This window comes from Lepisosteus platostomus, chromosome 22, assembly GCF_059453375.1.
Source record: "Lepisosteus platostomus isolate fLepPlt1 chromosome 22, fLepPlt1.hap1, whole genome shotgun sequence".
NCBI lineage: Eukaryota > Metazoa > Chordata > Actinopteri > Semionotiformes > Lepisosteidae > Lepisosteus > Lepisosteus platostomus.
In genome coordinates this window covers 17,189,884-17,216,501 of record NC_142632.1, presented here as the reverse complement: position 1 = coordinate 17,216,501, position 26,618 = coordinate 17,189,884, and the positions used below count along the sequence as shown (strand labels likewise).

The following is a 26,618-nucleotide window of genomic DNA, read 5'->3' as shown; positions in this document are numbered from 1 at the left end:
CGGTGTCCATCTCTCACAGCCTGAGCGCTGCCTGTTAACCGGCGTGTCGCTGGAGGCGGCGACGGAGTTACAGCCCCTGGTGCAACCCTGGTGCTAGAAGGCACCCAAATTTCAGCCAGGACACCGCCGCCGTGAGCCAGGCCGCAGCCCCTGCTGCTGCTCCACCCCCGGCAGATTTGCATGCAATAGCCAGCTGTATTTTGTTTGTCAAACTGATGACATGAATGCCATTTAGTAGGTCCAAGAGCATCTTTATTGCTGACTCTTTCAGTGACTCAGCATACTCGTGACTGCTTCTCTTTCCTGCTCTGAAGAGTTTTTACTTCTCTAACGAGTCTTTTATGTTCAGTAACGTCGGCTTTCGCTCATCTGATCCACATGTGCTGCTTGTTTTCAGTGTCCGTCTTTGGGAATCGATTGGCTCGGCACATTTCGTACTGTGCCTGTAACTTCCCTTTTAAAGTTTAAGAAGATATTGTCATTGCCTTTTCCTTTCTTTATCTTAAAGCAGGGCTGTCTAATCCTTATCCTTGCGGGCTGGTATAATCCACAGGTGTTTATTCCAACTTGGATTTAAAGACCTAAATCAGCTCTTTATTGGCTTAATCGTATCCATTTAACAGACTCTCTCAGGCAAGGAGGTACAGCTTCAGTCCTAGAGGGCCAGAAAATGTGTATATGTTTCTTTCCACCTGATCCCTTAAGGACTTAATTTAAGTCATTATTTGCTTAATTGGACCAGTAGAAGTCTCGTCTTATGAAGCAGCTGGAGGTTTAAGGAGGCCCATAAAACATTTAGAACAGCAGCCCATGAGGATCAGAGTTGGTCTACCCTGCTTTAAAGAGGCCAAGAACACCTACAGAGACACAGGCCCTTCAGGATCGGGCTTCTAATCAACCCTTAAAATAAAGAGCACCAAAGGCAATCAGAGTGGGAATTTGAAATGCAGAGATGTAACAGATAAACCGAGGCATCGCTACCTGTATTCTGATGTTTGTACCAATCGCCTCGAAGGGCAGAGATCGGGTCCTGTAGAGTTTTTATCCTTGAGGCGTGTGATTTAACTTGGCGCATGGTGCCAGTTGCGTGGTAGGGGTGATAGGGCACATAAACAAAAACATCCTCTCTCATTGCCACCCTTCAGGCAGGGCATAATGAATCCTGGCCAAGACCCGGTTCAGTCGGGCCAAGGAAAGGGCACCCCTGGTTTGCAGCCCGTGGAGATATTTCCTGTGTCCCTGAGAAGTGTGGCACCAGGAGCGATAGCTCAGGAATTCTCGCTGCCGAGCTCCAAGGCTGTTCCGGGCTGTATCCACAGAGCAGGGATGTTGTTTCCCCTGGTCTTCTTGTCCCTTGTGGTTGGAGCTGATGGGAGATTTAGGAAGAAGGCTAGTTTTAATTAGGCAGAGTCACCTTTAATGATATCCAGTGTTTTTCAGATGTCTTTTTTCCTGCTTTGTCACAGTGTTTTTTTTTAAATGATGCCTCTCTGGTTTTGAACACGAGTATGTGGAAGAGATGAGTAAACTCTCCATAGCATTTTCCCCATTGATACAGTATGTCACAGTATTGTAAGTGTTTAAAGAACCAAAAGAAATCCTGCTGTACTTAAGTTTATTCCAAACTGAAAGGAAGATACTAGTAGTAAATTAATCATTCATAAAGCATTCTGTAGCAGATGCTCAGTTCTGAAAACGTGTTTCTCTTAATGGTGAATAGCGTGCTAGATCACCCGTCTTCCTTAGTCATGCGTCAGAGCTGTGGTTGCCAGTCCTGACCCTGGGGGACCACTGTCTCTGCTGGTTTTCATTCTAGCTGAGCTGTAAACCTCTGGTGCTAAATGGTCTGTATGCTTGTTCAGTCAGTCCCGAGTGTCAAAGATGCCGTAGAAGTGTTCTGCTTGCAGCAACTCCAGCCTACAGAAATAGATGAAGCTCCTCCTCAGTTTGTTAGTTGCTCTTGTGAGTTGATCAGTTGATGCTGAGCAGATGCGGGTCGGAGCGACACTGGGCCAGACACGCTCACAGTGAGTGTCTTCTCCTTCTGCAGAGCTCCAGTTACATGTCGGGCAGCAGTTCTGAAAGAGGTCCAGGGCTGGTTACAGTTAATAGGTCAAGTAGGATTGTTAAGAGCCAGAAGCAAATTTACAGGTACACCCCCAGAAAAAAATGCAAATAAACTTTGTGTGCAAATAAGAACTTGCCTGAAACAAAACGGATGAAATCTCATCCAGGACCTGGGCTGACAACTGCTGTGCTGGAGTCAAACTGAGACTGCAGTTATTGTTCCTCTCAATGAATTACCCTTAATGAATAAACTGATCATCACAGACTTGCCCCGGGGGTGGTGTTCACTCGTAAATCAGTGGTTTCATCATGTTGTTTCTTTTTCTTTTTCAGCATTTACAATGATGACTTGTTACCTTAGGTGTTGTAGTAAATTCTTCTCTGTGACGTTTTTGCACAAGTTCATGGATTTATTTGGGACCTCCCGGGATGGAGCCCAGTCCTTGTGCTGCGTGTTCCCTGTTTCCCCTCTGTGCCCCTTGCACTACTCCCCGCACGCCCCTGTCAGGGCCCGAGCTGCAGGCTGTCGGCCTGTCCTGCGGGTGTTGCAATCGCACAAGGCTGCTGGCGGCCAAGTGGGGCAGCTTGCGCTGCTGTTACATCACTCGAGAGGAGGGAGTCGAGACCAGAGCACCAAATTCAAAGAGCTTTGCTGGCATGACCGATGAATTACAGTGTTGCCAAAGCAGAAACATTTCCAGATATTTACAGTAAATAAAAGATTCTTGAACGTTTAAGGATATCACATAAAACACTGGGCTGCAGCTCTAATGGGTGTCCCTTCCCTGTGGGATTCAAGACTGTATTATGCAATAGGAACAGTCGGCACAGTGCCCAGGGCCTACGAAAACTAGAGGCTGAAAAGACAAGTTTTTATTTGCATGCTAAAAACTGCAACAGACATCTCTTTATGAATATTTATAGCAATGGTAGGCTATCCCAAAAAGAATATTTGAGATTATTTTGATCACCCAACTACCCATATAAATTTGATACAGCCATGAAAATGCATCCCTGACAGCACCTGCAGACACCTTAATCCCAGCCTGGTAGGACTAGAAGCTCTTCTGTTTCTGGCAGGTGTGAGAATTCTGGGGTTACTTTTATTTTAGGAAGGATGTCTAATCCCTTAGAAGTTGTCACAATGCAGTGCTAGTGTGTATTGTCCTGTTAGGGTCCCTTAGCCTTCCGCTGTGTCTGTGCTCCAGTGGGTGAGGTGGTGTTGAACGAGCCTGACTTTCTAATGGATTGGAGATGGAAATGAGATGGTCAGTAGGTGATGCTTATGCTCTGTACCCTGATCCAGCCTTTAGGCCGAGGTGACCCAGCTGGCAGTGGACTAGCCAGTTCATGCTTTGGCGTGGAAGACAAATCGCACCTTTGAGCTTTCGGCAAAAACAACATTTGCCTCTGTAAATTATCGTAGAAGAAAGAGCCGCGTCGGTGGCATGGTGGCTGCACCACGCCTTCTCTTGGAGAAGGTAACTGCACATACCTTATTTCCCTTTATATCATTAGTGCTTGAAATGGGATATTGAAAAAGAAACCCTTCTGAAGCTAGTTCTGTGGGTTAGATGGCACTCAAGATGCTTCGTGCTTCATTAAACCATCTGGCTTTGAGAGACTGAGGGTGGTGATGAGCCACAGCCCAGACAGGGCACTAGTCCATCACAGTGGGGCAACACTACCTTTTATTTTGGCTTTTCAAAAAATAGTTTTTCTAGAGTGTTACAAGACTCATAGGGCATAGGCCAAAACACCAAGACTCTCAAGAATTAGGAAATTGGAGGGTAAAGCATATTAACTGATTCATTATGTCATTTGAATTAATTTGGTCTACATACTCCATTCTTAACTGGTTTATTTGAATATATACTGGTATTTGCGATTACTGCAACAAGCAATTAAAAGGTGAAAAATGAAAAATGAAAATTTTGAAGGGCTATTCAGGCTATATCTATCCTTGTTTTTTTAACTCTTGATTCTCAACTCTCACATGTGCAGTAAGGTTTTTGAGAGTGCGTGTCTGTTGAACCACTCTGAAACATGCTTTCTTTATAGAGAAGTAGTCTGATGGTTTTTTTTTCTCAAATATTCAGAGACTTGTGTAATTCCAGAAATGACCGTTTCTGAGGTTTCGCAGCCCGAGACACAGGTCTGTTTTACTGAATCATGGACCGACATACATCATAGAATTATCGTGATTGTGGATTAAGTATAGAAGGTAACCCTTCCGCTCTTGAGAATGACTCATAAGTATCTAACTTCAGTCATTGGTTAAATTTATATCTGAATAAATAATTAGGTGTATAAAGGGCTGATTACATATGAGTGTCTATTACTGAGCAAGGACTTGGTATACTTTATTCCTATTGCACTGATTGTAACTCCTGGTAAGAGTGCCCAGTGTACTGCAGGTTCTCTATCAATATCTCTATGGAGGTGCTATATGGAGAGCGATAGAATTGTTTTCTTAGCCTCCTTATCTGCAATCCAAAGGCCTTTCACAGGGTTTGATTCTAGGAGGGGAACATGAGAAGTTACTGGAATGCGGCGTCTCTGCAATTCAGTGGGTTTGAGTGCGTGAGTTTGTTCTTGTCTTTCAGTCTGGAAAGGAGGCTCTTACCATACAGATCCCTCGAGCTCTGTTGAGCCTTATTACTCACTTGTTAGCGCTGTCTGTAAACCCAGGTCTGAGGAGTCCCTTTGTTCTGAGGACACCAAGAATATTGTAATTCTTTGGTCTAATCTGAGAACAGTATATCGTAATCTGTGCGGTTAGATCAGACTGGGATCAAATGCATATTTTAGTCACAGGCCCTCAGGACCGTTAAACCTTATCACTACTGGTGCTGCTGTAACCCTGACCCTGTCAAAAAATGAAGACGAACATTGTGTGTGATAAAGTGTGGTTTAATGAGCAATATCCTGCTGATAAGGAATTATGTTTTTGCAAGAAGCAGGAAATTTAAGCACAAGCATATATCTTGTGCTTTAGAGGGGCTGAGGCTGTTATGTAGTTATTCTTTACAGACCATTAACCAGGTCAATACTGGAATAACTGTTGATGCTGGGAGTCAAAACTTACTTTGCAGAGGAGATTCCTTTTTTTCTCTCGATCTGACAGCAACAGACTCTTGTCCTTTTCTCAAACTGGCAGCTCCATTCTATGCTCAGGTATAAGGTACCCAAAGGAGTGAGACTTTTACTAATAATGCAGTGAGTTTGATGGGTCATATCTCTATGTATCCAGTTTTCTCTCCGTTTTAGACATCCTTCCTTCTAGGAATCCCACCTTGGAGATAAGGTTTCACTTTGGCTAAGCGGGTCAGCTCTCTGGTCTGCGATCAGCAGCACGACAGTGCTTGCAGCAGATGTCTTGTTGTTCAGAGGCTTGTTACTAGGGGAGGCTGGGAGGGTGTGTTGGATCTGTTAATTTTGAGTTTCAATTAGAAAGGGATTTTTTTTACATGTATCAGTATCTTTGAATTTTCAGAACAAGGAGATGTCGTACCCAGGAAATGTTCTGTCTTATTCTTAAGCCGAATCCTGTGCCCTCTGATTAACAGCTCTGATTGGTGCCGTGGAGGATTCCGAGATGGAGAACCAGTCCCCAGAGCCCGTGGCCGAGGAGACGTCCTTCCTCAGCTCCGTTGATCTTTTTCTCTTCTCCATCATCTCTGGGGTGCTCATCTACTGGTTCTTCTTCCGCAAGAAGAAGGAGGAGATCCCCGAATTCAAGAAGATCTCCACAGTGTAAGTGTGCTGCCTCTCTTCCTCCAGTAGGGGTCATGGTTTAGCTGTCCGGAATGCGTTGAGTACTGACACAGTGGCTCTCATCTGGGAGGCCATCAGTAATTGCCTCTGGCCACGTTTTAAAAATATGCTTCCATTCTTAGTCCAAAGCAACACGGTACATAGTTTAATTTAATTTATATAACTTTGAGTGTCACTTGAACTGTCCTCTTCTCAAAACGTTGTTTATTCATATGAATTTAACTCAGTACAAGCTTAGTATCTGTATACTGTATGTAGCCAAATGTAAACATTATTAGATGTAACAACCTATTTTCAAAACTTTTATTAGCTCTGGATTTGTTGTAAGTTATCTTTGTTGAACCCTTTTTATAGTTTTTTTTTTGTCTGTAACTTTACCTTTCAGTGATGGTGGACTAATATTTTTGCCATCATCCTCACAGAATAGCTTAAAATAGGAAATCCTGTGAACAACTCAGGTTTAAAATGGGTTTTTAACTACCATGACCATGCTACTGGTCATGAATAAAGGTAAGTCATTTTGTGCTGGCCTCTTCATTAAAATAAGTTTTGTCTTTTAGAGGTAAAAGAGCCATGTGATGAGTATTGAAACATGCGTGATATCAGAAAGATTTTTGGATTTGAATGGGTCGGCCTGTGTGGTCCATTCCCATAAGCACACAAGACCTGAATACACGTCACTACACACAAAGGTCTCTTTAGTCAAGAAGGTGTGAGGGCTCTTATCTCCTTCATCCAAGTCTCTGCTGACCTGTTCTATTGTACTGTGGTTAAGCTTTCTGAAGTGCACACTTGACATAAGGAGCCCTCAGCAAGCTCTGCAGTGACTGGTTAAAGGATGAAAAGGGGCCACATTACCAGAGTGCATTTAAATACATAAAGTGCCGACATGCTTCAGTGTTTTCTGCCACATGGTCACCAGCATCAACACCTTGAAATCTAAAACCAAATAAACCCAGAAATGACACCGGTTCAGCTCTCGAAGACCAATCTTTCTGGCAGTTTGTCAGGCATCTTGTGCTGTTTTCAACAACTTAGTGATTTTATTTTGATTTCAAGGATGTCATTCAACATACAGCATTTCAGTTTCTACCCATCGGCTCACATTGTGCTGTGCTTCGTATCATCTGATTCAGAGCAAAGGAAGCTCACTCTCCCATGTGTACATTGTGGAAGCACTCCAGTTTTCCAGCAGCTAAGTGGACATAAGGATTATGTTAGGGTGATGGCATTCTTGAGCTTTCAAATCTTTTAGTGGATTATTTGGTTATATGGAATTAAGACTGAAGCTTCACAGGCAAATTGTTTTGTGGATGTCAATTTTTTTAAGCAGGGCTCACAAATTTTCTTTATTGCCTCCTTTAAACCTAGTTAAAGGTTAAGGGGACATCTTAGAAATCATCAGAAAATTAAGCTAAGTATAGCCATAAGTGAGCTGTTGCCTTTGGGCAACATCAGTGGTCAGGGAAAGGGATGCAGTACCCCAGTGTGTTTATGCTGCCTCAGAGGGCTGGACTGGTTTATTTAGTCTGATGTTCTCCAAGGCAGTGCCATCCAGGACCTCTTAAAATGGGACATTCAGTACAAAAGGAACACAATGTTAAACGGATAATAGTCCTTTAAGAACTGGAGTTCAGCTGCGGACCTGTATTGCTGTGTAGCACGTCCCATGACATCTGCGTGTCGGATATGTACAGTACAAAGCTGTCTCCCTGGGGGCTAGACTTTCAAGTCCACAGACTTCAAGATGGATGTTTTTGACTGTTTGTACCACAAGGAAAGTTTAAAGTGTGTTGCACTTTGTACTGACTTACAAACGGAATGAGAGGGCAGGGATACAAATGCAGATTGTAGTTTAGCCCTTTTCCTACTGATCTCGAAAATAGTTTTTCGAGGTCCAGACTTTCACAGAGTTTCACTACGAGTACTAACGATCCTTTTCTGATGGACTGTACTTCAGTTCACCACCATGGTGGAGTCCAGTCAGGAACAATCCTTGTGCCAGCGTGTGCTTCAGTTCGGGGGGACGAGGGGCAGCCGTTCTGTATTGCGTGCGGCTTCCTGGCTCCCACAGATGCTGATGTCATCTCTGTCAGATCCCGTCTGCTCCTGCCTGTTGTGTTTGGAAGTCTTATTAGTGGCGGAGGGGGGAGAGAGAAAGGAAATGGTTTCCATGAGGCTGTGAAAACTGCAGGAAGAGGCGGCGTGGAGAGCGCCGCCCAGCGCAGGGCAGCTCTTTAATTTCACACAGCAGACCCGCATCCCCGGCACTCAGAGAGGGCTTCTTTTCTTTCAAGTGAAACGGCAATGTTCCTGCAGAGGAGCGGGGGGGTGACAGCGGCCTGTTCAGCCTGTTACGTTCGAACCCCGAGGAAGGGGGGAAGTCGAAGCAAACCGCAGCAGATGCTTGTGGAACGAGAGAGAGAAAGGACTGCTCCTGCTCGTGGGAACCTTTCCCTTTCATTCCCACTGAAGCCATCTCTAATTTGCCTCAGAGCGATGCTGAATAGAGCAGGGCCCTTGTCACAGACAGACTCCTTTTATGATAGATTGGGTTACCATAGCAATACCCTTGCTCTGTGGAAGGGACTTAAAATGAGCTGCATTCAGCTCTGCTCTGGTTCCCTTAAAAAAAAAAAAAAGGAAGGAGAGAGAAAGTGGTTATGATATAAACTGTTGCCAGGGTAACGATTTGGGGGGGGGGGAGGGAGTTTTTTTTCCTCGTTCCTTATTCCCTGCGGACTGGAAGAGGAAAATGGGAGTGAGGGGAGGCGGGAGGCAGCCTGTGCGTGCAGAGCCTGCTGCAGGGCTTCATGGGAAATGTCATTAGACAGTCTTGTTACTTTCCCACTGCCGCCTCTCGCTGCCAGATGTTGTAGCCCCTCGTGAAGCCGCGCGGGCGGTGCGCGGGGCCAGCGAGCGCGCGAGTGCGCGGGGAGCAGGGATGGCGGCCCGCGCGGAGCCATTCTGCGGCTGAGCTGGATGGGGGGTGGGCTGTGGACGGGGGGGAGGAGGGGGGGCGTGATCTGAGCTGCAGAAACGCGGTCCCGATGTGCAAGATGGAGTACGCAAGAGCCTGCAGATAAGTTTCATTGAGCTGTCTTTTGGTTTTGGCCCGTTCGTTCCTGCAATTGCGTGCAAGAAGGGGCAGCTTCAGATGCCCTGACTCGGGGGCAGGGTTGCTGACGGCGACGAGCACCAGCCATGGGGTGTGTGTACTCTCTTCCCAAGGAGAGCAAGGCGGCTGCAGACAGGTCAGTCCGTGGTTCGCTGGGAGCACAGTGGGGCGACGCCGTCCTTCATCGCCCTCCTTACAGTAACACATCAGTCAATAGCCTCTGAAAACTACGAATGTGCTGTATGTGGATCGCGCTCTTCAGGGGCCGAGTGTGAGTGTGATCCTTAAGAAACGGGGTGCTGAGAAAAGTGGAATTTTAAACTGCTTAAGTGGATGATCGGTTACTCACAGGATTTCTGACTGTTTTTAATAAGGAAAAAATCAGCAGGTTTAAGTTAATGCTTGTCAGCCACCTCTTTTGTAAGAAATTGAGTAGGCAGTCGTGCAATGCATCTGTGATGTTAGTGTGGAGAAGATTCTGGGCACATCTGTGCCTTTGAGGGACATGCTGCTTGTAAAAGTTTTCATAAATCCTGCACGATTGCTGTCTCTTCTGGGGTCAGTTCTGACTTTCATTTCACTCCTCCAGCACTTTTTCCTCTCTTAAAGTGCCACTCGAATGTCTGCATTTTTTATACCGTTTGTGAAGCCTCTGAAAGTCAGTGTTCACCTCGCCCTGAATGGCATTTTTCTTTGTTTTATGCACATGCTGTTATCTTTCATCTTAACATTGACCAAACCTCTAGTTCAAAAAGGCATCAGCAAGTTTTTAACGAACATTTATGCCTGTTTGGTTTTTAAAGGGGTTGGCAGATGTCATGGTTTCTTGTTAAAGTAGCAAAGCAGGAAATCCACTGAGTTCAGGACTACTGAAAAGCTTCATGCTTGCTCATAATTGCAGTGTGTGAGTGGAAATCTGATACCTTCAAGTTCGTCCTTATTTAACTGTTAAAACGTGGTGCAGTAACTTAGTTCAGACAAGAAACAATGTGGTTTTATCAGTTCTCTAATGGAAAAATTTGACATTAGGAATTAGTATTGTGAAAGAAAATAGCCTCATGCAGTCCCCTATGCCATTCTCCTGGAAAGTTGCTCGTCTCGTATCACTGGAAGGATTTAAAAGTGAGAGCTTCCCCAGAGGCTGGCGGTCTGGGGGCAGCGTCTGTGACCGGCACATCGCGCCTCAGCTGGACCGAGGGTAGTTAATGCACAGGGAGGCTGGAGGTGTGCAGCAGGATCTTGCACACCTTGTGGGGGTTGTACAGCCTCATTAGCAGCCGCTGGATCTCAATGGAGAGAGGTGGCACTGCTCTTGGACTACAAGCATCATTTGCATCTGAATGAGTGTATCCAGTGCAGTTGTGTGCAGATGAGCAGGCCGGAAGACTGGAGCTCCAGCCTCTCGATTCCTCACTAGAGCGTTGTGGATTGTTCTTTTTCCGAGTTGAGCCCATTGTTTTTCCCCTTAATGTAAAGGATTACTGCAAGCCTTCTTGCAAACGGGCGTGTGAATTGAGGCTTAACGAGCCAGCGTTACATGTGATGACAGAAGAATCGTGCATTGCGCTGGTATACAGAGCTGCCCTCCGGAGGAAGCTCCCATATTGGATCTGCTTTGGATTATTAACAATGAAGCCTTGGGGAGTTTGTTTTACAAATGTTACATCCATGCTCTTCCGTGGATATATTTATATTTTATTTTATAAGATTTTGTTTATTCAGCATCTGTGTGCAATACCACAAAATGAAGCTACATAAGGCTTGATGTAATGCATGTCAGTTAATGACATTCTCTTGAAAATTGATTTAGCCTTTTCTTAAAAGGGAGCATTGAATTAAACCATCCGATAGCCTTTTGATGCAGTCTAACTGCTTTCAAAAGACGTACATATGATGATGTAAATAGGTCTTTATCTGCCTTATATGGTGGATTTTTACATTCCTGTTTCGCTTGTATTTGACTCTTTCAGGGCACCTTCCACACGCGAAACGAGTTTTATTGAAAAGATGAAGAAAACGGTAAGTACCTTTATTTAAGCCCAGACTTCCACAGTATTGATATGTGGGGGAACCTGGTAGATCTTCCTCTAGTGGAATTTCATTTTCCCTCTCGTGCCGGCGTTGCAGAAACATTTCCCCCCGGCATGGGGAGAAAATGTCATCTGCGCTGTCCCAGCTCCGTAGTTCCTAGCACGCAGGGTCACGAGGGGGCGCACAGGCTTGCCCAGCGCGATGGGAGAGGCGAGACTGGTAAACCTGCGCCTGTTCTGGATTCCAGGGGAAGAACATCGTGGTGTTCTATGGCTCCCAGACGGGAACCGCCGAGGAGTTTGCCAACCGGCTTTCCAAAGACGCCCACCGGTACGGGATGAGAGGCATGGCGGCGGATCCGGAGGAGTACGACATGGTGAGGCCTTCCTGTCTAGGAGCCCGCCCGCCCGTGCTGTCCTGGTGCGGCGCTTCTCCTAAGCCCTTCAGACAGGCGTATGGAGGGCGCTGATATACAGCCATGCTCCGGCTCTTTACTGGCGTGGCGGTTTGTTTCTCCCCCGTTCTCGCTGGGAGAGCAGGCAGGGTTCATCCAAGGTGGTGGCTCAACTCAAAGCTGATCCCCGTCCCTCTTGCTCTCCTGTGCGCCTCCCAGGCCGAGCTCTCTCGCCTCTCGGAGATCGACAACTCCTTCGCCATCTTCTGCATGGCCACCTATGGGGAGGGGGACCCCACGGACAACGCCCAGGACTTCTACGACTGGCTCCAGGAGACGGACACCGATCTGTCGGGCGTCAGTTACACGGTGAGCGCGGCTGCCCGCTTCGTCTGGGTCTCGGTCTCGCGCTCTGCGGATTCAGCGAAGCGCTGGAGCAGTTTTTGGCCCACAATGTGCTTACCATTATCTTTTTGCATAATAAGTACAGTCCTGTTTAAAAACACTCTGTGACTGAACCTCTGGGGTAATTTGAGATATTCAGTGTTCAGATATATTGGAACAAGTAATAAGTTTATTCCATGCTGAAAAGAGAAGAAGGCGCAACGTTTGGCTGAAACGTTGTTTTCTCTTTTCTTTTGCTGCTGACGAAAACACAAAACGTTGTTTTCTTTTCTTGCTGACCCAGCTACCCTCTTGGACTAGTTCAGATATATTCCCCTCCAGGGTCTGAGCAGGCTTCATCCCTGTGTCCTGTATGTTGCGGGGCCCTTTAGCTGTAATGCCATTGGATCTGAAGCTCCGAGGGGAGACCTTGTGAGGTGCACGTCTTGGCTGAGGAAGGTGGTCAGCATGTGGGTCTCGGTTCGGGTTCGGGGTCGCCTGTGAGAATCCCACAGCAGTGATACTGCAGGGCTTCGTGCTGGAGGCACTGCGAGAAGCCTTTAGCCTTTAGTCAGTCGGCGTCTTGAAACTTTCCCACGTGAAAATCCTGGCCGGCCATCCAGTTTCTATTTTGTCACAGCAGTTCTCCAAGCTACCAGTGCGCCTGCCAAGTGAAAACATCTGGTCCAGCTCGAGCATGCTGAGCAGTCCAGAGCTGGCATGTTCCTTCAGCTGCTGCTGGCGAGCGGTGGCGTTCTGTGGAAGGCAATGTTGTAACAATTTACATGCGGTTGGCTGGGAATTGCATTTCTGGGACTTCGGCACCGACTAATGAAGCACAGCGGGAGTATGCAGGCAGGATTGAACGGGACGTTGAATCGAACTTGGCCTGCGCAATCTGAAGATGGCAGGAATGCCCACCCTCACACGCCCTGCAAGCTCTCTTTCTTTATAAAGGAAGAGGTGGTTCGAGGTGGGAACAGCCTTAAAAGGCACTCCCAGCACCACCAGTGGGCCTCTTACTGGATCACTTTCCGATTGCTTTTATCATGCGCAACAAAAGCAGAACAACTGTGACTCGCGTCCCAAGCCCACACCTTTTGTTTGAAATGGAAGATGAGACACGTGACCTGATTTGTGAGGGAGGGCCTCATTCCAGCTGCATCAAGTTACTACTGCAGGCAGTTGGCATTCAGAGGAACATATTGTCCGAATTACTGTTTCTGAGTGATGAGTGAAAATCTCACTTGTACACATTCACGTGTGTGTGTGTGTGTGTGTGTGTGTGTGTGTGTGTGTGTGTATACTGTATATATTTGCCCATAGAGCACTCGGAAGAAACCCACAAGAACATGGGGAGAACATACAAACTCCACACAGATTCCAGGTCCAGAGTCGAACCCAGAGCCCCAAGGCTGCAATGCTCACCACTGCGCCTCTATGCTGCCCTTGTTTTTCTTCATTACAGCACGATTATACTTTAGTCTGTTAGCTTTTAGAAGTATTTCTTAATCTGCTTTTTGCAGGGTAATGTGATAGAATGGCAAACGTTCTTAGTACAAGCCATGGGAGAGAAGTGGGTTGGATTCAGTAGTGTTTAACCTGTGCCCATGGGAATACTATTCACTGCAAATCATTTAAATTTATCACCAGTTCCTCTTTAAAGTACGCCCACTCAGAAGTGATTTCTGTACCTGCGCGGGGACGGCAGAGGCCCACAGACGTGCTCCACCAGCATGATGAGTGGCCGAGCCTTCTGTCACATGACCTGATCCAGGCGCCATGGCGCCTCACTGGAGAGCTGCAGCAGCGCCAATAGAGCCATGCCACCTTGCTGGCTGTGCACTTCTGCTTCATTGGGGAGTGGGGAAACCCGGTCACGGTTGGCTAGCGACCTGGCCCAGACTCGAACCCAAGCCGCCTGTGGTTTGCGATGTGGCTCCACTGAGCTGATTTGCTCTGGATCCAAGCATGACAAGACCCAATGCTAATAGCACTCTCTATCCCTATTGTAAAAATCACAGAATTCAACCGATTTTATACATAAAATTTTTTAGCTTTCTTGAATAGTGTGGCAATAGCTATGTCATTATCCACTCTTGCTACGGCCTTGTCTCTTGCTTTAAACCTTCAGCGTCGGTGGCAGTAGATTTTGTCATCTGCACGTTTCCCTGTCTGTGCCCGTGTAGGTGTTCGGTCTGGGGAACAAGACGTACGAGCACTACAACGCAATGGGGAAGTACGTTGACAAGAGGCTGGAAGAGCTCGGAGCCCAGAGGATCTTTGACCTGGGCATGGGAGACGACGATGGCAAGTGAGTGATGGACCGTAACTGGCCAGGGCACCTCCGGTCCTCAAGCGCTGCAGAGTCCTTTAAGTTTCGTTTCGCCTCTGATCTCAGACACTCGGTAACGACTCATTATTTGGGCTGTTAAGTCAAAAAAGCGTGTGTTTTCAGTTTTTAATCTGCTTCTCATTGAAACATATCTGCAAAACTGTGACGGGTGTGGCTCTCAAAGGCTGGAGCTGCCCGTCTCTGGCTCAGACGAATATTTATTTATTGTAGTGTCCAACACATTTTATTTAGCTGCAGACGTTTTCTTTGTTTTTGAGTAATAATAATAATAATTAATAATAATTAATTAATTAATTGAGTGTGTGAAAGTCCAGTGTTGCAGCCCCTGTGGATTTTTGAAGAATTATATGTCCATAGGCGTGTATTTAACTAATTCTTAGGAGTGAAACTTGATAGTGCTTTGCACTTTCACTTATCACATTAATCTTATCAGTGCCTGTAGGCATTTGATGAGAGTCTACTTAGATATTTGCTCTTCTACGACTTTGCTTGGCTGTTGTGGTTGCCATGTTGTACCTTCAATGCCACATGGCGCATTTTATGAATGTTTTATTCAGATGTGTAAGTGTTTGTCAGCTGTATTTCTGAACGGGTGAAACATGATGGAGGGAGTTGTTCTGCAGCTGCTCCTCTGTACACTGAGTGCAGGTTTTGATATGTTGGTCTTTCTCCCGCCAGCCTTGAAGAGGACTTTGTCTCCTGGAGAGAGCAGTTCTGGCCGGCTGTGTGTGAGCACTTTGGAGTGGAGGCCACTGGAGAGGAATCCAGGTTTGCTACTTGTATCTTATAGCAGCAATTCCCAGTCCTGGTCCTGGTGCCCCACACATCTGCTGGTGTTCACTCCAGCATGCCCCACCTTAACTAGATCATTGAAGCCTCACTTGATCTGAGAAGCTGCTTCAATTGAATATTTGCATGTTCCATCTAGTCACAAGTGTTTGGCATTTTATTTCACTTATTAAATACAACGGTTAAGGATCCAACATGCTTAAGAGCTGGGAACAAGCAGTTCAAACTAATCTTATTATTAAGTCAGTGAAGGGTTAGCCTGTGTAACTGGGGGCTCGGCTGGAACAAAAAAACAAAAGCTGTGTGGTTCACCAGGACCAGGACAGGGGACCCCCGTCTTATAGCCTTATAACCCTGCTCTCTTGGATGCAGCTTTCACTGGAAGCTTGCCTGTGAGCTTCTTGGGGGCAGCTCCATGTTGCCAGGCTGTGCGCCTTGCAGCATCTCCGGCCGTGTGAGCACACAGCCGAGACCGTCCGCAGCTCTCTAGAAGCTGACGCAAGCGTTGTGTGTAACTGTGAGGCTTCGTGTTTTTCAGCATCCGTCAGTATGAGCTGGTGGTCCACACCGATGTCAACATGAACAAGGTGTACACGGGGGAGATGGGCCGCCTGAAGAGCTTCGAGACGCAGAAGCCGTGAGTACAGACTTTGACCTCACGTCCGGGCTCCCATCTGGCCTGTTGCTGCTAATTGAACATTAGAGAGGCCAGATGGCAGCCCTGTTCAAATGTCACTTGCGTGGAGAAGAAGGTCCAGACTGAAGGACTCCTCCCTAACATCAACTTAAATGTCAGATTTGCGGTACCCAGGGAAAATGAACTTTCAGAGGGATATTGGCTCTGTCTGAAAATTGCAGTCCCATGCTACCCCTGTTCTGTTTATTTCAGTCTTGAAGCTTTTGGCTTTGGAAGTGTTTGTGCTTTATTTCTAGTCTGCATCCTTCTCATTTGTCATTGGCTGGGCAGAGGTGATGTGATTCCAGGCTACTTTTTAATCCCATCAGCGCCGGTGGCCTGCTGGATAGGGCGAGCCTGCCAGGCTTGGCAGGCTGTCTGAGATGCCAGTTTCACAGTTCCGTTAATGGGTTAAATTAATTTTGATTTTGGCACTATTCTGAAAGGCTCTGTTACCAATCCGGACCATTGGCTCTTAGACCACAGAGTGAATACTGTTGTATACCTCTCACAGCTGTGATAAATGGACAGGACAGTGCTTAACATTTCTCTTCTGGTTCTCTGAAGGCAGGATAGGGACAGACCAGGTAGATATGAGGTTTAGTTCCCCCTTACTCTTGAATCTAAAATTTAAGTCTGTATGCTTTTTATATATAAATGAAGACATTAAACGTATAAAACAGGTGCTGTACTGTGGTGTTTAGCTTTTGAGCAGCTTGTGAGTCAATCTTTCAACAGCTTTGTAAGTACTAAAGCCAGTTTTGCTCCTCTGGATTCCAACTGGGTCCAGTTCTGCGAGTGATATCCTGTTCTAAGGCCAGTAGGACTCATTTGGAGACGCAAGTGCGTGTGTTTCATTAACGGCGAGAGAGGTATAGCTCAGGCGTACGTGCCGGCTTCATTCGGCATCACGCTTCTCACATCCGGGCCTGGTATCCAGGTGCCTGTCGTGCTGGGAGCTGTTTCTATGGAAACCTGAGGAGTGAAAATGATCCCGTCTTATGATGTGCAGTACTGTTTGATGATGGGGAAAGAAAAAATATTGAATGAATGTGCAGTACTGTTGTGCGGGGTTTTACTGGAATTTCTAGTAAGCTAATTGTGATTCTGGGGTCAGTGTGCTTTGAAGTTACTGCACTCCTCTGTGCCTTGTAAAGTGAGTCCTGAGTCTTTTACCTCTAAAGTCGTATTGCTGCTTGCAGGACTAAAAGCACTAATGACCATGGCTCTGGCACCAGCCTGCATTCTGAGCACAGCTTCACTGTAGAAGAGCGTTCAGCCTTGATTGCGTTGTTGGTTTGATTGATATTAAACTGGTTATTGCTCCACTCCTGGTATGCTTGAGCCCACGCTTTTGTGAAACAAAAAGGAGGCTATTTGACACGTGCACTAATCTATTTTAACACTGTGAACTAAGCAAACGCAGAAATAGTTTGACAGAGATGAAAATTCAGCTTCCAACTTTTTATTGCAGGAACTTTCAATAGGTAAGGTGGGGCATCTATTTTGTCTTTGCTTATAAAGATTGTGTTTTCCTGCCCAGCTGAAAGAGATCTCTGCTTGAGGGCACATGGGGGGAGAAATGTCCGGAACTGTCCAGTGTAGCAGAGAGGGACTTTCTGATTCTGTTTCCTGTCGCACTTCGAAGGCCTTTTGATGCCAAGAACCCCTTCCTGGCCTCCGTCACGGTCAACCGGAAGCTGAATAGGGGCGGAAGCCGTCACCTGATGCACCTTGAACTGGACATCACGGGCTCCAAGATCAGGTACTGTGCCACCACCGCACCTGCAGAGCCATCCTGCTGGGTGGGAGCTGCTTTGCCTTTGCGTGTCTGGCCTTGATCTAATTGCTGTTTATCAGCTTTTATTGTTGAACAGTGTCTAATCACTGTTCTAATCACTGTTCGGGTGATTAGAGTGGCAGTGTGTTTTGTTTGCCTCTGTGCCAGCAGAGTACATGTAGATCCGGAGTGCCCCACACTGATCCGTGAGAGCAGCAGGTTTTAAAACCAGCCTTTAACTCATGAGTTTCCAATGCCTGGATCAGTTTAACTGATCAGGTAAACGGGTGGTGTTTTAGTGGAGTAATTTGGAGATCTGGAACATAAATCAGAATTATCATCATCATCCTTCAGCCCCCCAAGGCCAGTGATCCCTTCGTTAAAACCTTTGCTCAGTTGATCGGTTGCTCATGTTCCTGATCTTGATTTAGGTTGACCTACAAGAATAACTGGAAGCTCTCCAGATTAGCATCAGAGACCCCAGGTGCAGATGACTTGTTCTGCATCAAGATGACACTGGTGATAGCTGTGTCGTCTGTGTGGACACTCCTCTTGAGCAATCGTAACGTCTCTTTTAAAACGACAAAGATCATTTTGATTTCCCTTCTCTGGATGACATCATGTCCGTATCACTCAGGGACATCTGGGACAGAAGGCATGGGGTCCATTCCTCACCAGTGTCCTTCGTCTTTCAGTGCTTGAAACTGTGACGAAAGAGAGTGTTGAAGTTTGCCTTGTTACATAACAAATGATTACTTCATGCTTTATTGGCTACTCGTACGCACTCATTTCTGCATTTGTAATACACTTGTTGGTTAATGTCATAGAATACCTATTCAAAGGAAAGCATATTTGAAACACCCGGATTAGCTTTAAAAGTATAGCGCCGCTCCTCTCTCTTTGCAGATATGAATCTGGAGATCATGTTGCCGTGTACCCCGTGAACAATGCTGCGATCGTTAACAAGATTGGAGAAATTCTCGGTGTGGACCTTGACACTGTAATCTCTTTGAACAACCTTGATGGTATGTGTTCATAGGGGATTCGACGCGCGTTGTGAAATCGATCGCTTGTAACTGTCAGCTTCTGTTTTTTTTTAAAAAAAGCTTGCTTTATGTGAAAAATGAGATCCACATCTTAAAGGAACTGCTGTGCTTAGGAACATCATAGGAACTAGAACAGCAAATGCTGCACAGGTCCTTTTATTTCTCTTGATAGGAAATGCAAACGTCAGACACGCACCACAACAAAGAAAAAGGAAATTCTGCAGGAACTCTGTAGTCAGATGTCAAACAGAAGCTTGCAAAAGTTGTACCATGTGACTGGTCTTGTGCTGGTGTCTTTTGTTCCGCCAGAGGAGTCCAACAAGAAGCACCCGTTCCCTTGTCCCACCTCGTACCGCACAGCCCTCACACACTACCTGGACATCAGCAACCCGCCGCGCACCAACGTGCTGTACGAGCTGGCCCAGTACGCCACCGACCCCAAGGACCAGGAGACCCTGCGCAAGATGGCGTCCTCGTCCCCCGAGGGCAAGGTGAGGCGGGCGGGCCGAGGCGTGGAGCAGCTTGAACAGTGAGGATGGACGCCTCGCAGTCCGGAAACCGTTTCATTTACGTTCCCCCCCCCCCCTCCCCCTCCCCCAAGTCTGTTGTCGCGAGCGGTCAGACCGGTGGGCCTCGCCTTGATCGGGAGTGTGACTGGTGTGTTTCCCGCTCAGGCTCTGTACCACCAGTGGGTGCCCGACGCTCGGAGGAACATCGTGGCGATTCTGGAGGACATGCCGTCCCTGCGACCGCCCCTTGATCACCTGTGTGAGCTGATGCCCCGGCTGCAGGCGCGATACTACTCCATCGCCTCCTCCTCAAAGGTGCGGTTCACTCTCCCCCCAGCACAGTGCAGTGCAGCCCCCTGCCGCTGCTCTGATCCACCTGCCGCTGTCCTCCCCACTGCTCTGATCCACCTGCCGCTGTCCTCCCCACTGCTCTGATCCACCTGCCGCTGTCCTCCCCACTGCTCTGATCCACCTGCCGCTGTCCTCCCTCCTCCCCCACTGCTCTGATCCAGCTGCCGCTGTCCTCCCCACTGCTCTGATCCACCTGCCGCTGTCCTCCCTCCTCCCCCACTGCTCTGATCCACCTGCCGCTGTCCCCCCTCCTCCCCCACTGCTCTGATCCACCTGCCGCTGTCCCCCCTCCTCCCCCACTGCTCTGATCCACCTGCCGCTGTCCCCCCTCCTCCCCCACTGCTCTGATCCACCTGCCGCTGTCCTCCCCACTGCTCTGATCCACCTGCCGCTGTCCTCCCCACTGCTCTGATCCACCTGCCGCTGTCCCCCCTCCTCCCCCACTGCTCTGATCCACCTGCCGCTGTCCCCCCTCCTCCCCCACTGCTCTGATCCACCTGCCGCTGTCCTCCCCACTGCTCTGATCCACCTGCCGCTGTCCTCCCCACTGCTCTGATCCACCTGCCGCTGTCCCCCCTCCTCCCCCACTGCTCTGATCCACCTGCCGCTGTCCTCCCCACTGCTCTGATCCACCTGCCGCTGTCCCCCCTCCTCCCCCACTGCTCTGATCCACCTGCCGCTGTCCCCCCTCCTCCCCCACTGCTCTGATCCACCTGCTGCTGTCCCCCCTCCTCCCCCACTGCTCTGATCCACCTGCCGCTGTCCTCCCCACTGCTCTGATCCACCTGCCGCTGTCCTCCCTCCTCCCCCACTGCTCTGATCCACCTGCCGCTGTCCTCCCCACTGCTCTGATCCACCTGCCGCTGTCCTCCCTCCTCCCCCACTGCTCTGATCCACCTGCCGCTGTCCCCCCTCCTCCCCCACTGCTCTGATCCACCTGCCGCTGTCCCCCCTCCTCCCCCACTGCTCTGATCCACCTGCCGCTGTCCCCCCTCCTCCCCCACTGCTCTGATCCACCTGCCGCTGTCCCCCCTCCTCCCCCACTGCTCTGATCCACCTGCTGCTGTCCCCCCTCCTCCCCCACTGCTCTGATCCACCTGCCGCTGTCCTCCCCACTGCTCTGATCCACCTGCCGCTGTCCCCCCTCCTCCCCCACTGCTCTGATCCACCTGCCGCTGTCCCCCCTCCTCCCCCACTGCTCTGATCCACCTGCCGCTGTCCCCCCTCCTCCCCCACTGCTCTGATCCACCTGCCGCTGTCCCCCCTCCTCCCCCACTGCTCTGATCCACCTGCCGCTGTCCTCCCCACTGCTCTGATCCACCTGCCGCTGTCCTCCCCACTGCTCTGATCCACCTGCCGCTGTCCCCCCTCCTCCCCCACTGCTCTGATCCACCTGCCGCTGTCCCCCCTCCTCCCCCACTGCTCTGATCCACCTGCCGCTGTCCTCCCCACTGCTCTGATCCACCTGCCGCTGTCCTCCCCACTGCTCTGATCCACCTGCTGCTGTCCCCCCTCCTCCCCCACTGCTCTGATCCACCTGCCGCTGTCCCCCCTCCTCCCCCACTGCTCTGATCCACCTGCCGCTGTCCCCCCTCCTCCCCCACTGCTCTGATCCACCTGCCGCTGTCCTCCCCACTGCTCTGATCCACCTGCCGCTGTCCTCCCCACTGCTCTGATCCACCTGCCGCTGTCCCCCCTCCTCCCCCACTGCTCTGATCCACCTGCCGCTGTCCTCCCCACTGCTCTGATCCACCTGCCGCTGTCCCCCCTCCTCCCCCACTGCTCTGATCCACCTGCCGCTGTCCTCCCCACTGCTCTGATCCACCTGCCGCTGTCCCCCCTCCTCCCCCACTGCTCTGATCCACCTGCTGCTGTCCCCCCTCCTCCCCCACTGCTCTGATCCACCTGCCGCTGTCCTCCCCACTGCTCTGATCCACCTGCCGCTGTCCTCCCTCCTCCCCCACTGCTCTGATCCACCTGCCGCTGTCCCCCCTCCTCCCCCACTGCTCTGATCCACCTGCCGCTGTCCCCCCTCCTCCCCCACTGCTCTGATCCACCTGCCGCTGTCCCCCCTCCTCCCCCACTGCTCTGATCCACCTGCTGCTGTCCCCCCTCCTCCCCCACTGCTCTGATCCACCTGCTGCTGTCCCCCCTCCTCCCCCACTGCTCTGATCCACCTGCCGCTGTCCCCCCTCCTCCCCCACTGCTCTGATCCACCTGCTGCTGTCCTCCCCACTGCTCTGATCCACCTGCTGCTGTCCCCCCTCCTCCCCCACTGCTCTGATCCACCTGCTGCTGTCCCCCCTCCTCCCCCACTGCTCTGATCCACCTGCCGCTGTCCCCCCTCCTCCCCCACTGCTCTGATCCACCTGCCGCTGTCCCCCCTCCTCCCCCACTGCTCTGATCCACCTGCCGCTGTCCTCCCCACTGCTCTGATCCACCTGCCGCTGTCCCCCCTCCTCCCCCACTGCTCTGATCCACCTGCCGCTGTCCCCCCTCCTCCCCCACTGCTCTGATCCACCTGCCGCTGTCCCCCCTCCTCCCCCACTGCTCTGATCCACCTGCCGCTGTCCCCCCTCCTCCCCCACTGCTCTGATCCACCTGCCGCTGTCCTCCCCACTGCTCTGATCCACCTGCCGCTGTCCTCCCCACTGCTCTGATCCACCTGCCGCTGTCCTCCCCACTGCTCTGATCCACCTGCCGCTGTCCTCCCTCCTCCCCCACTGCTCTGATCCACCTGCCGCTGTCCCCCCTCCTCCCCCACTGCTCTGATCCACCTGCCGCTGTCCCCCCTCCTCCCCCACTGCTCTGATCCACCTGCCGCTGTCCCCCCTCCTCCCCCACTGCTCTGATCCACCTGCCGCTGTCCCCCCTCCTCCCCCACTGCTCTGATCCACCTGCCGCTGTCCTCCCCACTGCTCTGATCCACCTGCCGCTGTCCTCCCCACTGCTCTGATCCACCTGCCGCTGTCCCCCCTCCTCCCCCACTGCTCTGATCCACCTGCCGCTGTCCCCCCTCCTCCCCCACTGCTCTGATCCACCTGCCGCTGTCCTCCCCACTGCTCTGATCCACCTGCCGCTGTCCTCCCCACTGCTCTGATCCACCTGCTGCTGTCCCCCCTCCTCCCCCACTGCTCTGATCCACCTGCCGCTGTCCCCCCTCCTCCCCCACTGCTCTGATCCACCTGCCGCTGTCCCCCCTCCTCCCCCACTGCTCTGATCCACCTGCCGCTGTCCTCCCCACTGCTCTGATCCACCTGCCGCTGTCCTCCCCACTGCTCTGATCCACCTGCCGCTGTCCCCCCTCCTCCCCCACTGCTCTGATCCACCTGCCGCTGTCCTCCCCACTGCTCTGATCCACCTGCCGCTGTCCCCCCTCCTCCCCCACTGCTCTGATCCACCTGCTGCTGTCCCCCCTCCTCCCCCACTGCTCTGATCCACCTGCCGCTGTCCCCCCTCCTCCCCCACTGCTCTGATCCACCTGCCGCTGTCCCCCCTCCTCCCCCACTGCTCTGATCCACCTGCCGCTGTCCTCCCCACTGCTCTGATCCACCTGCCGCTGTCCTCCCCACTGCTCTGATCCACCTGCCGCTGTCCCCCCTCCTCCCCCACTGCTCTGATCCACCTGCTGCTGTCCCCCCTCCTCCCCCACTGCTCTGATCCACCTGCCGCTGTCCCCCCTCCTCCCCCACTGCTCTGATCCACCTGCCGCTGTCCCCCCTCCTCCCCCACTGCTCTGATCCACCTGCCGCTGTCCTCCCCACTGCTCTGATCCACCTGCCGCTGTCCCCCCTCCTCCCCCACTGCTCTGATCCACCTGCCGCTGTCCCCCCTCCTCCCCCACTGCTCTGATCCACCTGCTGCTGTCCCCCCTCCTCCCCCACTGCTCTGATCCACCTGCCGCTGTCCCCCCTCCTCCCCCACTGCTCTGATCCACCTGCTGCTGTCCCCCCTCCTCCCCCACTGCTCTGATCCACCTGCCGCTGTCCCCCCTCCTCCCCCACTGCTCTGATCCACCTGCCGCTGTCCCCCCTCCTCCCCCACTGCTCTGATCCACCTGCTGCTGTCCTCCCCACTGCTCTGATCCACCTGCTGCTGTCCCCCCTCCTCCCCCACTGCTCTGATCCACCTGCTGCTGTCCCCCCTCCTCCCCCACTGCTCTGATCCACCTGCCGCTGTCCCCCCTCCTCCCCCACTGCTCTGATCCACCTGCCGCTGTCCCCCCTCCTCCCCCACTGCTCTGATCCACCTGCCGCTGTCCTCCCTCCTCCCCCACTGCTCTGATCCACCTGCCGCTGTCCCCCCTCCTCCCCCACTGCTCTGATCCACCTGCCGCTGTCCCCCCTCCTCCCCCACTGCTCTGATCCACCTGCTGCTGTCCCCCCTCCTCCCCCACTGCTCTGATCCACCTGCTGCTGTCCCCCCTCCTCCCCCACTGCTCTGATCCACCTGCCGCTGTCCTCCCCACTGCTCTGATCCACCTGCCGCTGTCCCCCCTCCTCCCCCACTGCTCTGATCCACCTGCCGCTGTCCCCCCTCCTCCCCCACTGCTCTGATCCACCTGCCGCTGTCCTCCCCACTGCTCTGATCCACCTGCCGCTGTCCCCCCTCCTCCCCCACTGCTCTGATCCACCTGCCGCTGTCCCCCCTCCTCCCCCACTGCTCTGATCCACCTGCCGCTGTCCCCCCTCCTCCCCCACTGCTCTGATCCACCTGCTGCTGTCCCCCCTCCTCCCCCACTGCTCTGATCCACCTGCTGCTGTCCCCCCTCCTCCCCCACTGCTCTGATCCACCTGCCGCTGTCCTCCCCACTGCTCTGATCCACCTGCCGCTGTCCCCCCTCCTCCCCCACTGCTCTGATCCACCTGCCGCTGTCCCCCCTCCTCCCCCACTGCTCTGATCCACCTGCTGCTGTCCCCCCTCCTCCCCCACTGCTCTGATCCACCTGCCGCTGTCCCCCCTCCTCCCCCACTGCTCTGATCCACCTGCCGCTGTCCTCCCCACTGCTCTGATCCACCTGCCGCTGTCCTCCCCACTGCTCTGATCCACCTGCTGCTGTCCCCCCTCCTCCCCCACTGCTCTGATCCACCTGCCGCTGTCCCCCCTCCTCCCCCACTGCTCTGATCCACCTGCCGCTGTCCTCCCCACTGCTCTGATCCACCTGCCGCTGTCCCCCCTCCTCCCCCACTGCTCTGATCCACCTGCCGCTGTCCCCCCTCCTCCCCCACTGCTCTGATCCACCTGCCGCTGTCCTCCCCACTGCTCTGATCCACCTGCCGCTGTCCTCCCCACTGCTCTGATCCACCTGCCGCTGTCCTCCCCACTGCTCTGATCCACCTGCCGCTGTCCTCCCCACTGCTCTGATCCACCTGCCGCTGTCCCCCCTCCTCCCCCACTGCTCTGATCCACCTGCCGCTGTCCTCCCCACTGCTCTGATCCACCTGCCGCTGTCCCCCCTCCTCCCCCACTGCTCTGATCCACCTGCCGCCGTCCTCCCCACTGCTCTGATCCACCTGCCGCTGTCCTCCCCACTGCTCTTCATCCCAGGCTGACATAGCTGAAGATTCCTCAAGCGACATCTTTTGATGTTGCTTATTATTATTTTTTACTTTTAACAGTGCAGTGGGTATAAAAGTTTTAAAAGAAAAGCATTCCCTTTAAAGAACGGCAAGAGTATATTCAAGGATATTGCAGGATTAACCCAAACGGAAAGAACATCAATTATACCTTCCTCACTGTGCTAGTGGTTTGAATCTTAGTGTTTCGGTTTTAAATAAGAAGTTAGCACTATGAGGTACGATTGGAAACATCACACCAAGCACATAACCGTTAACTGTTCCTGCCCGTACTGTGAACAGGTGCACTCCAACTCGGTTCACATCTGCGCTGTGGTGGTAGAGTACGAGACCAAGACGGGTCGCATCAACAAGGGAGTGGCAACCAACTGGCTGAAAAACAAACTGGTGACCGATAATGGCCACAAGTCCACAGTGCCCATGTACGTCAGGAAGTCCCAGTTCCGGCTGCCTTTCAAAGCCAGTAACCCGGTCATCATGATCGGCCCGGGCACTGGCATCGCGCCCTTCATCGGCTTCATTCAGGAGAGGGGCTGGCTGAAGGAGCAGGGTAAGTCTGTGGGCACTTCGGTGGGCATGCTGGGTATAACTGAGAGACACGAGCACTCCTGGCTGAAACACAAGCATGCCTCTGCCGTGTGCTGTGCGGCATGTTGACTGGTCCTTGTGTGTGTATGTAATTCATCTTATTTTCTTTTCTTGCCTATGGTGTTCGAAAAGCAACATGGTTCAACTGTATACAGTATGATATGGTCAAGAGAGCAGGTGAGAGCATTTGAGTTCGCACAATGGCTGGTGTTGGTCTCTCCAGGAAGTCCACAGTGTGGTCCATGGGCAGTTGATTGCTTATGGCATTGTTGCTGGCTGCATCTGGCACGTGTTGTCGTAACTTAGTTACTAGTAACTGATTTTGTACTGGTAGATTTCTGCCTCTGGATTGCCTGCTCCCAGTCCAGATTGACTTGGCACTCATGTATAGATCATAAATTAAAGGGCTCGCAGAAGGTGCAGGAGGCCTTTTTTTTTCCCTCAAACCCTAACAAACCCTTTTCTGTGATGACCTGATGTAATGTTGGAAATGGAATTGCTAAATGGTGTTAAAGATGTAATTGTAAGGTCTGATGGCCTTGTCGTCTCTGCAGGTAAGGAGGTGGGCGAGACCGTGCTTTATTATGGATGCCGCCACAAGAACGAGGACTTCTTGTACCAGGAGCAGCTGGAGGCGTTTGAGAAGGCTGGAGTGATTACTCAGCTCAATGTAGCCTTCTCACGGGATCAAGACCAGAAGGTAATAATTGTAATAATCACCTGCTCTAGGTTGAGCAATCCTTCACTTGTCGCGTGCTTTGTTCCCAATCTGGGCACATGCATACATTAATCGTTTCGATTTTGGTCTTTAACCCCTTAGGTGTATGTGCAGCATCTGTTGAAGGCAAACAAGGAACATTTGTGGAAACTGATTCACCATGAGAATGCGCACATCTACATCTGTGGGTAGGTGTCAGTGTTGTGTCAAACTGCTTGTTTGCTTGTTGCGTCGGACGCCATACAGCGTAGGAGAAGAGTCCAGTGTGACCGAAGTGAGAGGGTCAGATGTACTGCCTATGGCTGGACGCCGATTTAATGAATGCTGTGTTCTTGAATGAGGAGAGCACTAGCAGTACTCTAATGCCCGCACATGATTCCTCTCTAGGCCCTTTAGAGGAATCTATTTCAGTCTCCTGTTATCAGGAGAAAAGAGAGCTACAGAAACACTACAGTCAG

The 26,618-nt window shown here is 51.2% G+C and overlaps 1 protein-coding gene across 2 annotated transcripts in view; it reads left to right on the top strand.

Annotated features, from left to right (window-relative positions):
* porb (P450 (cytochrome) oxidoreductase b) overlaps positions 1 to 26,618 on the top strand; it is a 31,556-nt gene that overhangs the window by 1,740 nt on the left and 3,198 nt on the right. Inside the window, exons 2-15 of one of the 2 annotated variants that reach the window (XM_088616459.1) lie at positions 5,637 to 5,823; positions 10,933 to 10,981; positions 11,241 to 11,369; positions 11,607 to 11,756; positions 13,961 to 14,085; positions 14,806 to 14,895; positions 15,455 to 15,553; positions 17,241 to 17,357; positions 18,279 to 18,397; positions 18,728 to 18,909; positions 19,093 to 19,242; positions 25,137 to 25,404; positions 25,997 to 26,142; positions 26,263 to 26,348. In XM_088616459.1, coding sequence (XP_088472585.1) covers positions 5,666 to 5,823; positions 10,933 to 10,981; positions 11,241 to 11,369; positions 11,607 to 11,756; positions 13,961 to 14,085; positions 14,806 to 14,895; positions 15,455 to 15,553; positions 17,241 to 17,357; positions 18,279 to 18,397; positions 18,728 to 18,909; positions 19,093 to 19,242; positions 25,137 to 25,404; positions 25,997 to 26,142; positions 26,263 to 26,348 — 1,868 coding nt within the window. In that variant the 5' untranslated portion in view covers positions 5,637 to 5,665. Of the gene's footprint in view, positions 1 to 5,636; positions 5,824 to 8,853; positions 9,099 to 10,932; positions 10,982 to 11,240; positions 11,370 to 11,606; positions 11,757 to 13,960; positions 14,086 to 14,805; positions 14,896 to 15,454; positions 15,554 to 17,240; positions 17,358 to 18,278; positions 18,398 to 18,727; positions 18,910 to 19,092; positions 19,243 to 25,136; positions 25,405 to 25,996; positions 26,143 to 26,262; positions 26,349 to 26,618 lie in introns of those variants that run through there. The other variant, XM_088616460.1, reaches the window with a different exon arrangement.